Source organism: Vanellus vanellus (assembly GCF_965231255.1).
Source record: "Vanellus vanellus genome assembly, chromosome: 17".
NCBI classification, from domain to species: Eukaryota; Metazoa; Chordata; class Aves; order Charadriiformes; family Charadriidae; genus Vanellus; species Vanellus vanellus.
Genome location: NC_138922.1, coordinates 3,419,758 through 3,432,835, shown reverse-complemented (window position 1 = coordinate 3,432,835; position 13,078 = coordinate 3,419,758). Strand labels below are relative to the sequence as shown.

At 56.9% G+C, this 13,078-nt stretch overlaps 1 protein-coding gene across 1 annotated transcript in view; it reads right to left on the bottom strand.

The window, feature by feature from the left end:
• Positions 1-1,048: 1,048 nt before the first annotated feature.
• NTN1 (netrin 1) overlaps positions 1,049-13,078 on the bottom strand; it is a gene marked incomplete at its 5' end in the record, with an annotated part of 107,297 nt that continues 95,267 nt past the window's right edge. The window contains 2 exons of the mRNA XM_082492396.1: positions 1,049-1,463; positions 10,818-10,892. Of these exons, the coding sequence (XP_082348522.1) occupies positions 1,135-1,463; positions 10,818-10,892 (404 nt within the window). The 3' untranslated portion in view covers positions 1,049-1,134. The remainder of the gene's footprint in view (positions 1,464-10,817; positions 10,893-13,078) is intronic.

The window sequence follows — 13,078 nt, the reverse complement described above, 5'->3', positions numbered from 1 at the left end:
GCTCCAGAAGGAGCGAGGGCAGAGCTGGGGCGGGTTCGGGAGAGCTGGCTGAGTTTGGGAGTGAAACCAGAGGTGTCATCTGCACAGATTTTCTATCGTCTGAGGGGTCATCACTCTGCTGACAGCAGCAGAGAGGACCAAGCCCATGAAGAAGGTCACAGCAGTGGCCATGGTGGAGGCTCGGGGACCGCGATGGGCGAGATCTTCCAGGGCACCTACGGGAACTGGATGCCAAGTTGTTTTTTGGTTTTTTTTTTGCAAAGTCTGGGTGTTTCCTTGGGAATCCTTGTTATTTGCACCTCGACTGTGAACCGGTGACTGGGAGGGGGCTAAGGCATCCCATGGGCTCACGCTCCTTTGGCGTGGGAGGGGGGGCAGCGTTCCTCGGGGCGTGGGGACCAGAGCAAGGAGTCGCTCCCCGAGTTATGTCCGTGGGAAAGTCACCCACTAATGCCGCCTCCTCTCTGCTGTGCCAAACCTGGGATCGGAGCATCGCCACGGCTGCAGACCTCAGCCGCTCCTAGGTGCCGTACAGCGGGTGGTCATTATGACTATCGGATACCAAAGAGTCTTCAAATAACCCATTAGTCGATCCTCGGAACTGTCCTCAGCAATAAGTCTCTGTTTAGTTTCCTCTACGCTAACTGTCTTGTTCAACCTAAGCTGAGGATAGGTATTTTGGGGGATGGGGAGTTAATTTCCAGCGGTGCTGTTGATTAGTTGCTTATAGGTTTGATGTTCCCGTGCCGTGCTTTGGAAGCAGCAGATGTTAACAGCTGGAAGACAGTTTGGTGCCTCTGATTTCTTCTTCAGCCAGCGGGGCAGAACGAAGCTGGGGGGCACGGGGTGCCGCATGCCCGCACCCCCCCTCCTCTTGTTTTATATCCACGTGTGCGTTTTCTTGTTGCTGTTGTTGTTGTGTTTCGTTTTGTTTTCTCCCGGAATACGAGGTGCAAACCCCACAGCCGTGATTGCCGTCCCTCCCGGTCCCCCTCCCTTCCCCAGCCCGCCCCCACAGCGCGACTTTCCTCCCGCCGTCCCCGTCGCCGGTCCCTGCCCGCCCCAGCTCTACACAAAGCAGCATGCACAGTCAGTCTCTCCCTCTCGCGCGCTCCGTTGCCTTCTCCTCCTCCTTTAGGTTTTCTTACACTTCCCCTTCTTCTCCCGCTGCTGGAACTTCCTGAGCCGCCGAGCCCACGTATCCCGCCACTGTATCACCAGGCTGGTTTTGTCCGCAATGATGCCGCTCTGGTCGGGAGAGTCCTCGTTGTTGCCCAGCAGCAAATACTTCTTCATGGGCTTGATTTTGGGGCACTTGCATGCTATGTCCTTGGAGTGGATCCACAGGGTCTGGTCTCCGCGCCGTATCCGGTTGCTCCCTTGTTTGTAGACGGAGATGATGTTGACCGTGAACTTCCACCAGTCGGCATTTTTTTCCGCTTTCAGGATGTGGATCTGGACAGCTGGAAAAAGGAAAAAAAAAAAAAAACAAAAAAAAAAACACGAGGCAAGAGAGGAAAAGATGTTACGATTTCATCTGGTGAGAAGAAAATGAATTTCAAGTCTTACCGAATAGGCTGTGGGAGGAAAAGGGATTTTGTCTCCTGAGCCCAGGCTGGGGGATGGCAACCGAGGGTGGTGGTTGCACAAAAACTACCTCTGTCCCCAGGCCACCTGCCACGAGCAAGAGTAGCCAGTGCTGGTGGCAGAGGGTCTCAGCAAAGGTACTGGAGATGCTCTCGAGCTCTCCAGCTCTGCTGCCGCAAAGCCCGCCCTCCGGGTCCCCAGTGAGCATGGGCATGGTTACCCAAGGACCATGGGGGCTGCAGGACCCCCAGGAGAGGACGCTGGAAGCAGCTGTATGCCAGGAACCACGGCACTCCTTGTGCTGGGAGCCCTGAGAATGACATAGAGCTACCCAGAGCGGTGGTGGGGAGCAGGTTGCCTCATTCTCCTATCTGTGTCCTGGGAGGACCATTATCTCCCAGGACGTGGTTGTGAAGCAAGGCCAGACGGAGCAGTTCCCCAGGGCTGTGGGTGCGGCAACGTCTGCCCCGGCACCTGTGAACTCTTAAAGTGATCGAAAAAATCTTTAAAAATCAGGTGGATTTGTGTACGCTGGACCCTGCCTTTCCCTTGAAGCAGCGGGCACAGAGAAAATTAACACACCCAGGGACAGCTTGTGGTGGCCCGAGCACGGGGCAGAGGCTCTGCGCACAAGGCATGCGTTGCAGCGGGCATGGCAGGGCAGCGCCTGTCCCCATCGGCAGTGCCAAAAGCCCAGGCTGCACCGTGGGACCTGGGATGAGCTTTCTTCTTGACCCACGTGTCCAGAGAGCAGCCCACGCTTCACCCAGAGGATGGGTTCCTACACGGGCCATCCCTCCAACCTGTCTTCTCCCTTCCTTGCTGGATGGGCAAGTTGGTGCATCTGCACCAGGACCCTAAGGCAGCCCCATATTCTGAGAGAAGATGAGCCAAAATCTGGAGCGAAACACTGGGAATCGCTCAAATCTCCAAACGTTTGGGATCTGGAGGTAGGAAAGACCTGGTAGAGCCTCCAGCATGTCTGCCCAGGGCCAGCGCAAAGAGACAGCTCTCTGTGAGCGCCTGGCCTTGGAGCAGGACACCGAATGGGGTCAAACCTGTGGCAGGATTTGGGAAGGGGGAGGTTTGCTGTTCATGTATTTCTAGGAGATGTTCCTGAGTCAAGATTGTACCTTGCTTGCTGTGGAAGAAGACACTGCTGGTAAAAATCACGGGTGAAGGACTGAGGGTAGGGCTCAGGCATCCTAAGGAAAGGTCAATGGCGGTGTCCAACCTGACTTCTGGGTCTGGTGGACTCACTTGAGCATCTCTGTAAATACTGAGTAGCAACACCAGGCTTGAAGGGGTACCTCGGTACGCAGCAGCCTGGCAAGCCCCGTGTCCTGGCAGGTAACCAGGAGCTAACAAGCTTGTAAAGCAAGACTGAGATGGGAGGACAACTGTGATCCGTAAGCAAGATGATGATGTTTTCCGAGCCCATGGCTGATGTTGTGTAGCCCATCTGTAGCCATATGGACTGAGAAAACCTGGCAAGGACTCAGCCCTCCACCAGTCCACCACTTGCTCTTTCCTGAAACACGGTTCATACGTTACATTATCCCTGCACCCACCAGCACCCGTGCAGGAGTGGTGGACCATGGTCCCGTAGGGACCCACCAGAGTGAGGAGGTGACCTGGCATCATGGTCTGGATGGGAGAGGACTCTCTGCTAGGTTGTCCACAAGGGAGCTGCAGAGCTGGGATGGTGACAGACACCAGCATGCTCGAGGGTAAGGCTCTGCTCACTGTTGGCTTGAGAAGCCCCTGGAGCCACCACAGTTTCGTCCTGTGAGGCAGCCCTGGGCTGCAGTCCAGGTGGTCCCAAGCAGGCAATGGTGACCTCTGCCAGCCCTCCTCCTCTTCCTCCTCCTCCATGAGGCTGCTTCCTTGGGCACCCCACCCATGATGGACCACATCCATGCCTCCTGGCCATCCCTACAGCGGGTGCTGCTGTGCCCTTCCCAGATGACATCCACGGGCTTGGGTTCAAACCACAGGAAAAGCCGAAGACGTGTGTGGGAAAGGGACTGTTTGGCCCACAGCATGGCGAGGAAGAGGAGATACAAGCCTGGAGACAGCTTCTGCCGCTCCGGTGGGTTTCTTCCCAACAGCGGTCCATCATAGCACAGAGATGGCAGAGGAGGACGGGAGCAGCAGTCGGCAGAGATCGCATCCTCCGGGGAGGCTGAACACATTCCTCCTCGCTAAAAATCGGCTTCCAGGAAAATATCTTCACCGGGAAGTGACTACCCAACCCTCCTGGGTTTGTTTGCCGACTGCGGGATGAGAGAAGTCCCCACCAGCAGAGACAGAGGGAAAAACCCGGGCGGCGATGCCAGCCCTGGCCGGGAGAGCGGGCAAGGGCTGGCGGCTCCGTGCAGGCTGCGGGCTGGCGCAGTCCAACCCCAAAATGCTTTTTGACCAAATCTTTGCGCTTTTCCTTGTTTTTTCCCCCGCTTCCCTTGGTGCCCCATGAGTTATAACCCCCTGCCCGTCCACCTGCCCGTCGCGGCCATCTGGCCAGTCCCCAGCGGGGCCAATCTCCATTGCATAAATTATCAGAGGGAGAAGAAACCTCAACACACCCCCCCCCCCCCCCCCCCCAAAAAACGAACCCAAAACCCGGGCAAAACTCTCCCATTTGCCTTATAACAACCTAATTTTACCCACCCCTTGATTTGCAGTGGAGGAGCATCACCCTCACTTTAAAACCACAACGTGCAAACTGATTTTAAGCTATGGAAGGAAACGGGACTCTGCAGCCCAGAAAGGATTTTAACACGTTGCAAAATATATGGTGGTTGTTTTTTTTTTTTTTTTCTTTCGGAGCGTTACTGGACGCCAGATGCTTTCATTAAAAACAAAAAAAAAAAAAAAAAAAAAAAAAGAAAAAGAAAAAAAACAACCCTAAGCTCTGACCATGTATTTCCCAGTCTGGTGTGAAGGTAACAAAATGTGAAGATTAGCCAATTTTTATTTTTTGGAAACAAATCTTTCCAAAAAAGCTTAAACCTTTGACCTGCCTGGGTCCACACTGACAAAATGGAGAAAATGAATGAGAAGGAACCGGAGAGAGGTGGCTACAGGAAACTCTGCTCTAAAATACACAGTCTGTATTTTTTTGATGTCAAGGCCCCCGTCTCTTATTTTTTTCCCCTTTTATTAATGAAGTGGAAGGAGTGAAAGCTTCGGCGAAGGCTTGGCTGGCACGGCCGCAGCTGCCTGCGCTGACAGCGAATTTTCTGCCCATAACTCTGCATCCAGGACGCGTGGGTTCCCCCCCCCCAAACCCTCCCCCGAGTCTGGTTTCAGAGCCCGAGTTCAGCCATGATCTGCCTGGGTATTTTGGTGGTGGGGTCTCCAGCATCTCCCAAGGGACATGCGGAGATGCAGAGAGGCGCCAGGAGGAATCATCAAAGCTGACTCCCCTGGGTCAATCCCAGATTTAGGCGCTCGTTTCTCGTGAAAGAGAAGGTTTCAGTTCCTTTGTGGGTTTTGGGGGGGGGAGCTCAGCTGTGCCCCACCACTCCAAAGCCGGCTTTGGTGCTCCGTGTTGTCCTTCGCCTGCCGTTTCCTAGGGCAAAGCTTGGCTTTGCCTGTGCCGTGGTTGAACCGCTCTCGCTCTGCTGATGCGCCCACTGAACCCCTGCGCCGAGGCTGAGCCGCACCGGGGACCGTCCCTGTCACTGCATCCGTGGAAAACCATCCCCGACAGTGTCTACGGGACAACCAGATGAAAGGATGTAATAGGGGGTGATGGTTATTCGAGCAGGCGGCGGAGATGATGCTCCCCTGCGGGCGGATGGTGACCCAGAGGGGGAGAACAAAACCAAACACGCCACAGCTTTCACAGCGCTGCCGCTCCAGCCGAGGCCGGTGACACTGGTTTCCAGCGAGGATGGGCTCCGGTCCAGGTCCCAAGGGAGACCTCAGTCAACCAAAGGGGCACAGAGAGCTGGGGGCTGGGCAAGGGGAAGATGCTCAGTCCTGGGGGAGTGCGCAGGGCTGCCCCGTTAACCCCATTCCCACCCGGCACCAAAGCTGCTGAACCACAAATCCCGCCTGGACAGTACCTTCCGAGTCACACCAGCCCAGGTGACGCATTCAAGTGCCTCCCCGCGTTATGCTTTTTTTCTAAGAAAAAGGTGGCCGGGTGGTCCCCGGGCTGTGGGAGGGGATGGGGGGTCCCTGGTCCCCAGCTCCGGGACCCGCGATGCTGCCCGGCTCCTCCAGGCTCGGCCGGGAGCCTCCAAGCCACAAGAAGAAAGACCTGAAGGGTTGATGTTGGAGATGAAAGCAGATGATCTGACGTTAAGAAAACCAAAAACTCAACTCTAAACCCTCGCAACGTGTTTGAGGGCAGCCGCGTAAAGGCTTAAATAAAAGCAGCGCCTCGCAGCATTCAGAGACCATGAGTCAGGGCCCCAAAAAATCACGAGATTGTCATGAAAAAAGTGAGACTGGAAAAAAAAAAAATAAAATTTTTTTTTTTAATTTACTTTTGGGGTTCGAGATAAATCTCTTGATTTCAAGCTTTCCCCTGCCAAAGCTGACCTGGGACTCGGCAACATGGACTAACCTATGTGCTAACCTGCCTGTGGGAGCTGGAGCTTTGTGGAGCTTCCAGTGATGGGGAGCATCGCTGCATGGCCCTGGGGAAAGATCCCAGGGGACCACGGGGGCGGCAGCGGGAGCGGAGCGGTTTGCTGGGAGAGACAAGAGGGTCTTTAATACGGACAGATGGAAACGGGGGCTCGGGAGAGCCGTTGCGGATGGAGGCGTCCCAGCCTGAGCCGGGGCTTTCCGCAGGGTCGGGTCCCTTCTCCCCGCACAAGCAGAGCGGAACCCACGTGGATTTTACTCCAACCAGCAGCAAAAGGTGACCCCGACAGCATTGGGGTTTGGGAATGGAGAGGGCTGGTTCCTTGCTGGAGAAAAGGGTTAAAATTGGATTTCCCCCCCCCCCCCCCCTTTTTTTTTTTTTTACTTTTCATTTATTTGGCGGTGGCTTTGCCTGCCTCCGGTTGCCAATTTCCTACTGGTTTAATATTGGAGATTTATGGCCCCTAATCCCGGCCGGGCTGGGTGCGCCCTGGCCGGGTCCGGTTCTTCCCCGCGGTGCCGGGGGACCCCTCGCTGCCCCGGCTCGCTCCTTTGGGATGCCGTTCCGGGGAGGGATTGCTCACCGCTTCCCCACTCCAGGAACAGGATTTCTCCACCTTCCAGGGCGGTGGAAAGGGCTTACGAGCCGGGGATGAGCCAGGGCCGGTGCTTCCCCCCTGCCTTGGGTTTTTCTGTGGATTCAGGTTTTTTTTTTTCTTCCCCCCTCCCTCCCCCCCCCCCCCCCCCCCCCCGTCTCTCTTTTCAAGCTGCCTTTTGAAAACACATTTTGCTTTTTTCCACCAGCCCCTGCCAAGCTCCTCTCGACAAAGGGGGTGACTAAGTGAAGTCTCCGCAAAAGGAAGGATTTTTTTTAAATTTTTTTTTTCTTTTTTTCTTTTTTTTTTTCCAAGAAAGGGCAAAGTGAGCAGATGATCTCACCTTTCTGCCGAAGATCCCGCTCCTCGCCCCCATCCCCTCCCTGATGCTCTGCCGAGGACATGGGGAGGACGCGGGGACAACGGCTGGGACCACAGTGCCAGTACTCAGCAAAACGCTCTGGCATCCTCTGCGCCGGATCGGGCCCCGCTGTGGCGTGAGGACTGGGGGTGGGGGGGGGGGAACCGGAGGTTAAAACATCTCCGTGTTTCCTTTACCGCAGCCGCCCATCCCACTCGGTTGAACTGCACCACACAGCGGGAAAAGCCCCAAAGATGGGGCTGAAACAGCAGCACCGGAGCCAGCGAGGGATGCTCCCGCATCACCTGGCCCAGCATCACCTGCTCTAATAAAATAATCCCCTCTCCTTTTGGGCCAGGGGGAATCTCCATCCTCAGCGGGGCCCAGCAGGGACCCCCCCCTCTGCTTCCCCGGGCTAATTTTATCTGCCCCAAACCCAGCGAACCGCCTCCTCTATCCCTGGTTTTCTGGGAGCCGAGCGACCCCTGCGCTCCACCAGGCAGCCAAAATAAACCCAGAAAAAACTTTTCTGCTTCTGTTCTTGCCTGCCCGCCCCCCCCACCCCCCCGAAACCTCCCAGCCTGCCCTCCCCGCGCCCTGTTGCACTCCAAATATTTGCACCAAAACCCATCTCGCGGGAAAGAGCCCAATTTAAAATAAAAAGACAAAAATACAAAACAAAACCCGCAAACCCAACAAAAACAAACAGATAAGAAAAATAAATAAGGGAAAATATCCCCTTTGAATCGCTGAATGAAACGGGGAGCTAAAAAGCCCCATTGAGAAGCGCGGGGCGGATGATAGCTTCCCGATTGAACCCGCCGGAGAAGTAACTCCGTTCAAGCTAATTAGAGCCTTTTAGGACATTCAGCCCAGCGATGCCAGCATAACGGTGAGGAAAAGAGCCTCCTAATTGGCTTCCTGCTGGGGTGTCAGTCCCAAAGTCTTTATTATCCCTCCCTGCACCTTTTCAACCCTTTCTTCCCTCCCTGGCCCCAACGAAAGCGTGAGCTGCCCCGGCACGGCCGGGCTGTGCCGCGGCATCGCTTACCCTGCTGCCTCGCCAGGCTGGTTTGCCCTTGAAAAAACAAATTTGCTGCTGGTCCGGGGTGGGTTGGGGTTCGTTGGGAACCCCCCCTGCAGGGCTGGGGTGGGAGCACCCCGGTTCCTCTGCTGGGACAGCCTGCGCCCATTCACCCCGAACCAGCCCCGGCAAACGGCTTTGGCTCACTCGTGTGTTTGCAGAAGTGATGCTGCGGGATACAAGAGAAAAGAAAAGCTCTTTCCAGCACCCTTAGTCATTGCTCCGGGGGTATCTCCTGCCTGAGACAGCTCTTGAGCTGCCCTCATCTCCCCAGGGGTCGGTCTGTTGGAGCCCTGACGCCACGTTACAGCCTTAAACAAAACCAAGCCTGAGCTTTCACCCCAACCCCCAAGAAACATCTCCCCGGTGATCGGACAAGCCAAGGAGCAAAACCACGCTGGGGTTCCCCTCGAGCAAAGCCCGAGCGCTGCCGCCACCAAAACATCTCAATCCTCGCCCCGAGAGCCGCAGGGAAAGATAACGCTGCTCGGCTGGCTGTGTGCTCCAAGGGGGGATGCACGTGCCTTTTTTTTCCTCCCTACCATCCTCTGAACCCCCAAATTAGGGCCAGTTTGGATGATGACAGGTCCAAGTTGCCCGCAATCAAGCAGCTGCTTTCTCCCCTCTTCAGGGAGAAAATGCTCCAGCGTGAGCTCAGCCCTTCAGAGGTGCTGGAGAAGCCAGTTGGGAAAATGAAGGGATGCACATGTGGGAAACGCATTCGTACCTTATCAGCCAGCAGAGAATCCACCCGCGAGAAACCCCACGCCTTTAATAGCCTCATGCTCAGCCCCGTCTTTAATAACCTCATGATCAAGCAGTGACTTTCTCATGTGCAATTAAACCCTTTTCTCTAAAGACAAAGGCGTTCTTTGGACCTTCCCAACATCTGATGAACCTCCGGCTCCTCCTCCCAGCAGCTCATCCTTCCCAACGGGTGCTCTCCCCAACCATTTTGCCACGTGGGTAACGGAAAAATAAACGGGAATGCAGATAAAACATTTGCCTCCGAACCCTCTTCCTTCGCCTGAGCTCGCGGGGAGGTGCCGGAGCACAAAGCCAGCGCGGAGCATCCCTCGGCCGGCCCAGCCGGGAAGCGCCTTGTCCGGGGACGGGCTGTTAAATGGGAATTCGTTCTGCTCTCGCAAACACTTCCCGGACATGCTGAGCTGCTGCTGTGAGCGCGTTTGAAGGAGGGAGGAGGTATCTCCGCTCCTGGATGCTTTGATGCAGACGGGATAGTTTTTTTCCTTGGTAGTTTGGTGAAAATATATATATACACACACAGAGAGATACATATATGCTATGCATATGCATATATAGATACATTTTTAATGTATTCCTTTGCTGTGGAAGGAAGAGCTGGCAGACACCAGGGCAGCCCTGGAGGATGCTAAACCCTTGTCCCGCAGCACCTTGTAATTCCCTGGATGTCTGGAAGTTTGAAGGCTCAGCTCAAAGCCAGGCTCGCCCGCGCACAGCTCGCTCCCGCTCCCTGGGTCAGCCCCGAAGGCTCACGTTTGGTCCCTCCTGGAGACACTTTGCCCCCCCCCTCACTATAGTCTATGGAGGGGGAGGTAATTTCCAGCCCCGACGCGTGTTGAGCAGCATTTCTAACCATCCCCCGGCACCTGCAATTTAACCAGCTCTACCTGATTTTTTCCAGGTCCGTCCCATTCCTGACGCTTGGCCCATCCCAACAGCATTGGCACGGCTGGAGAAGGAGGGCAATCTGCCGGGCAGGAAGGACTGAAGCGGAGGCAGCCCTCCCCACGGCTCTGTGCTGGCAGGCGATGGCTGAGCCGGGGTGGAGAGGGGCTGCCGAGCCCTGGGGAGGGCTTCAAGGGGTTTCTTGGTATGGCCTAAAGAAAAGTCCCCTCCTGGCATCACCCCGGACACCTCCTGCATGGACCCGCTGGTGACCATGTTGGGAATGGACCCGCATCAAGAGCAAAGAGGTGGGGTGGGAGTTTGGGACATGCCTGCTCCAAGCCGGAGCTGTGGAAGGATGCTCAGGACCTCCAGTACCAGCAAGGACTGGGATCCCACAGCTTCTATGGCTTGTCCCAGGGCTGCATCACCCTCTGAACTTGCCTGGGAATTACAGGGGGGACGGATCGGGATGATGAGGACCTGCCTGCTGCTTATTCCCACAGCAAAGCACGTAACGGCACAGCGAGAAGAGAGAGAGGACGCGGTGTCATCGTAACCCAGAAGACACCGTGGGATGAGGACACTGTGGACCCCGATTTGGGGGTTTTTCTCAGCATCTGCAGGGGGGACTGCTATTTTCCAAGCAACACATTGCATCGCTGCCCTGCCGAGCATCGCTACCCAGCCAAGCATCGCTACCCAGGGCTTCCCCTCCAAAGCCGGCAAAAAACCACCCATACCCCACACTGCACCCACCGCAGGAGCTGTGGCGAAGCAGAGCCGGGCTGCCCGGCTGTGACTGTGGTGGGGACCCGGCCACCAACCTGCCCCGCCGGGGCTGGGGTGGGCTTGGGGACATCCCGGGAGGGAGATGCTGCTGCTCCGCATCCCTTCGCACCCTCTCGTCCCTGGGAAGCAGCGAGGGGCGACTCACCGTAGTCTTTCTTACAGTACTTCTTCATGTTGATCTTCAGTTTCCCCTTGGAGGCTTTGCAGTATGAGTCACAATCTGCACGGGAGAGAGGGGGAGGGCAAGAAAACATTAACAAAACAAATTAGCCTTAAAATGAATAAAAGGCTGGGGGAAGGGGTGGAGGGGGGGGGACGACGGCTCAAAGCTGCAGCCTGCCATGAATAAGCAGCGTGCCTGTGATATCCATCTGCCAGGCCCCGATTGGGTCGTCTAAGGGGGGCATTCAGAGAAACCTTCCTTTCTAAAGAAAGCTTTTCACAAAGGAAACCATCCTCCCGCCCGCCTCCCCCAGCCCCGGCTTCCCTGGGCCGCCTCTGTCTTCCTGGGAGACCCCGGGGCCTCCCTTATTGTGCCACCCAGAGCTTTTGAGAGCCACACAAATTCCCCCTGTTCTCCAGCTCCCAACTGGAGCCTGCCCGGAGCCCACAGAGGCCCCATTGTCACCCCTAACCCGGGCCGGTGTCAGCCTTTGGCATTCATTGCGGAGAGATTCGGGCTGGGGTCACCCTGCGACAATGCGGGTCAGGGAGGAAATTAGCAGCCCATGAAGCATTAGCAAAGCCTTTTGGTGTCCACTCTACTGAAGTGTGCAAATAAAATACCCCAGTAGGAACATTGCAGTTCTAATGGGCCCCCACCGCTGGGACACGCCGGCTTCGCTCGGGCGACGCAGCCAGCGGCCGGCGCGGCGGGCAGGCGGGAGCGCTGGCACGGCAGCCTGGCACTGCCACCGGGGCTGGAGGTGGGCCACCGTCCCGGGCGGCTGCGGGGATGCTGAGCCCTGCTCTGGTAGCTGCTGCTCCCCAGGGACCTGCTCCCATGTGGGATGCGGCTGAACGGCATCACGCGGTCGGGTGGCATCGCGCGGTCGGTGCCCTCCAGCCACTGCTGGGAACGTCCCAGTGGCACCGCAGCCAGGCAATGCCACAGTAGACAGAGATGTGCCACCCCACCGCAGCTCCTAGAATTGGGGCTGGCTCATGGACGTGCTGTCCATGCCCATCCCGTGTCTCCTCAGCACCCATGGGTGCTAGAGAGAGCCCTCCAGCACCATGGAAACCCCATTTTGGGGGGAAAATGGGACACAGCTGGCTGCAGCGGGAGGCATTGGTAGAGTGATGGTCCTTGGACATCACCTCTCTCAGCTGTTCCTCCCCAGCCGCCGTTGGAGACCAGGTGTGAAAACCTGCTGAAATGCCATGGTGGGGCCCCAGGGCTCTGCGAGCAGGGTGGGATGATGAGAAGGTGGGGGACGCTGCTGGTACCCCATGGCCAGCGGACACGAGGTGCCCGTACCCTGCCCCAGGCCACATTGGCAGTGCCAGAGCAGAACCACGCTTGCCCGTGCAACACCCCACACTCTCCAGTGGACCTGAAACCCTGGGGGAGAAGCTGTGCAGCATCCCCCTCTGTGTCCCCCTTTAGCACAGCTGTGTCACACACCACGGTGGCGTGTGCCATAGCCTCAGCAGGGCTTGAGGCCCCAGTTCTTATGTGCTGCAAGAGCCCTTGCAAGAAGCAGTTCCTTCCTAGAGGAGCTGACGGGAGTCAGGCTGGGAGGGGAAACTGAGGCACAGGGTTGGGAGGTGGCTGCGCGGCCATAGCAGCTGCAGCATCTCCCGGCAATAGCTCTGTTTGCAGCTCTGCTTCCCACACAGGGGCTGTGGTATGATGTCAGCTTTGGGACAGGGCCGTGTTGGAGGAGGTGGTCTCCAGCGGTGGACGCTCAGAGCCAGCCCAGGCAAGGAGGGCATCAAGGTCTGCAGACACGGTGCACTGGGTGCTCTGTGCCCTCTCAGCTCACCAGCCTCAGTGCAGGAGGTGTCCCTGGAGAGGAGATGCTCCAGGAGGTCTCATGGACCCCAGTTCCAACCCTCCCCGTTGGCAGCAGAGGCAAACCCAGCCTCAGCCAGGCAGCAGCTGCTTCTCCAGCTTGAGTGGGGGAACCAACAAGAGAAGGAAACCCAGAGAGCTGGACACCCACACGTCCTGAGATCACCAGATACCACCTCAGTCCCAACACCTCTCATCCATGCGTGCCCCAGCCCCTCTCGGTGTGGCCAGGAGGAGTCACCTCATTTCAGCACCGCGCTCCTGCCCCACTGCTGCCCGCTGCTCCCATGACCTCAGGAGAGCACCCACAGTAACACATGGCTTCCCGCTCTTGCAGCATGACCGAGCTAGGGCCAAAAACGAAAGCTTCGATATGAAGTGGGGCACCT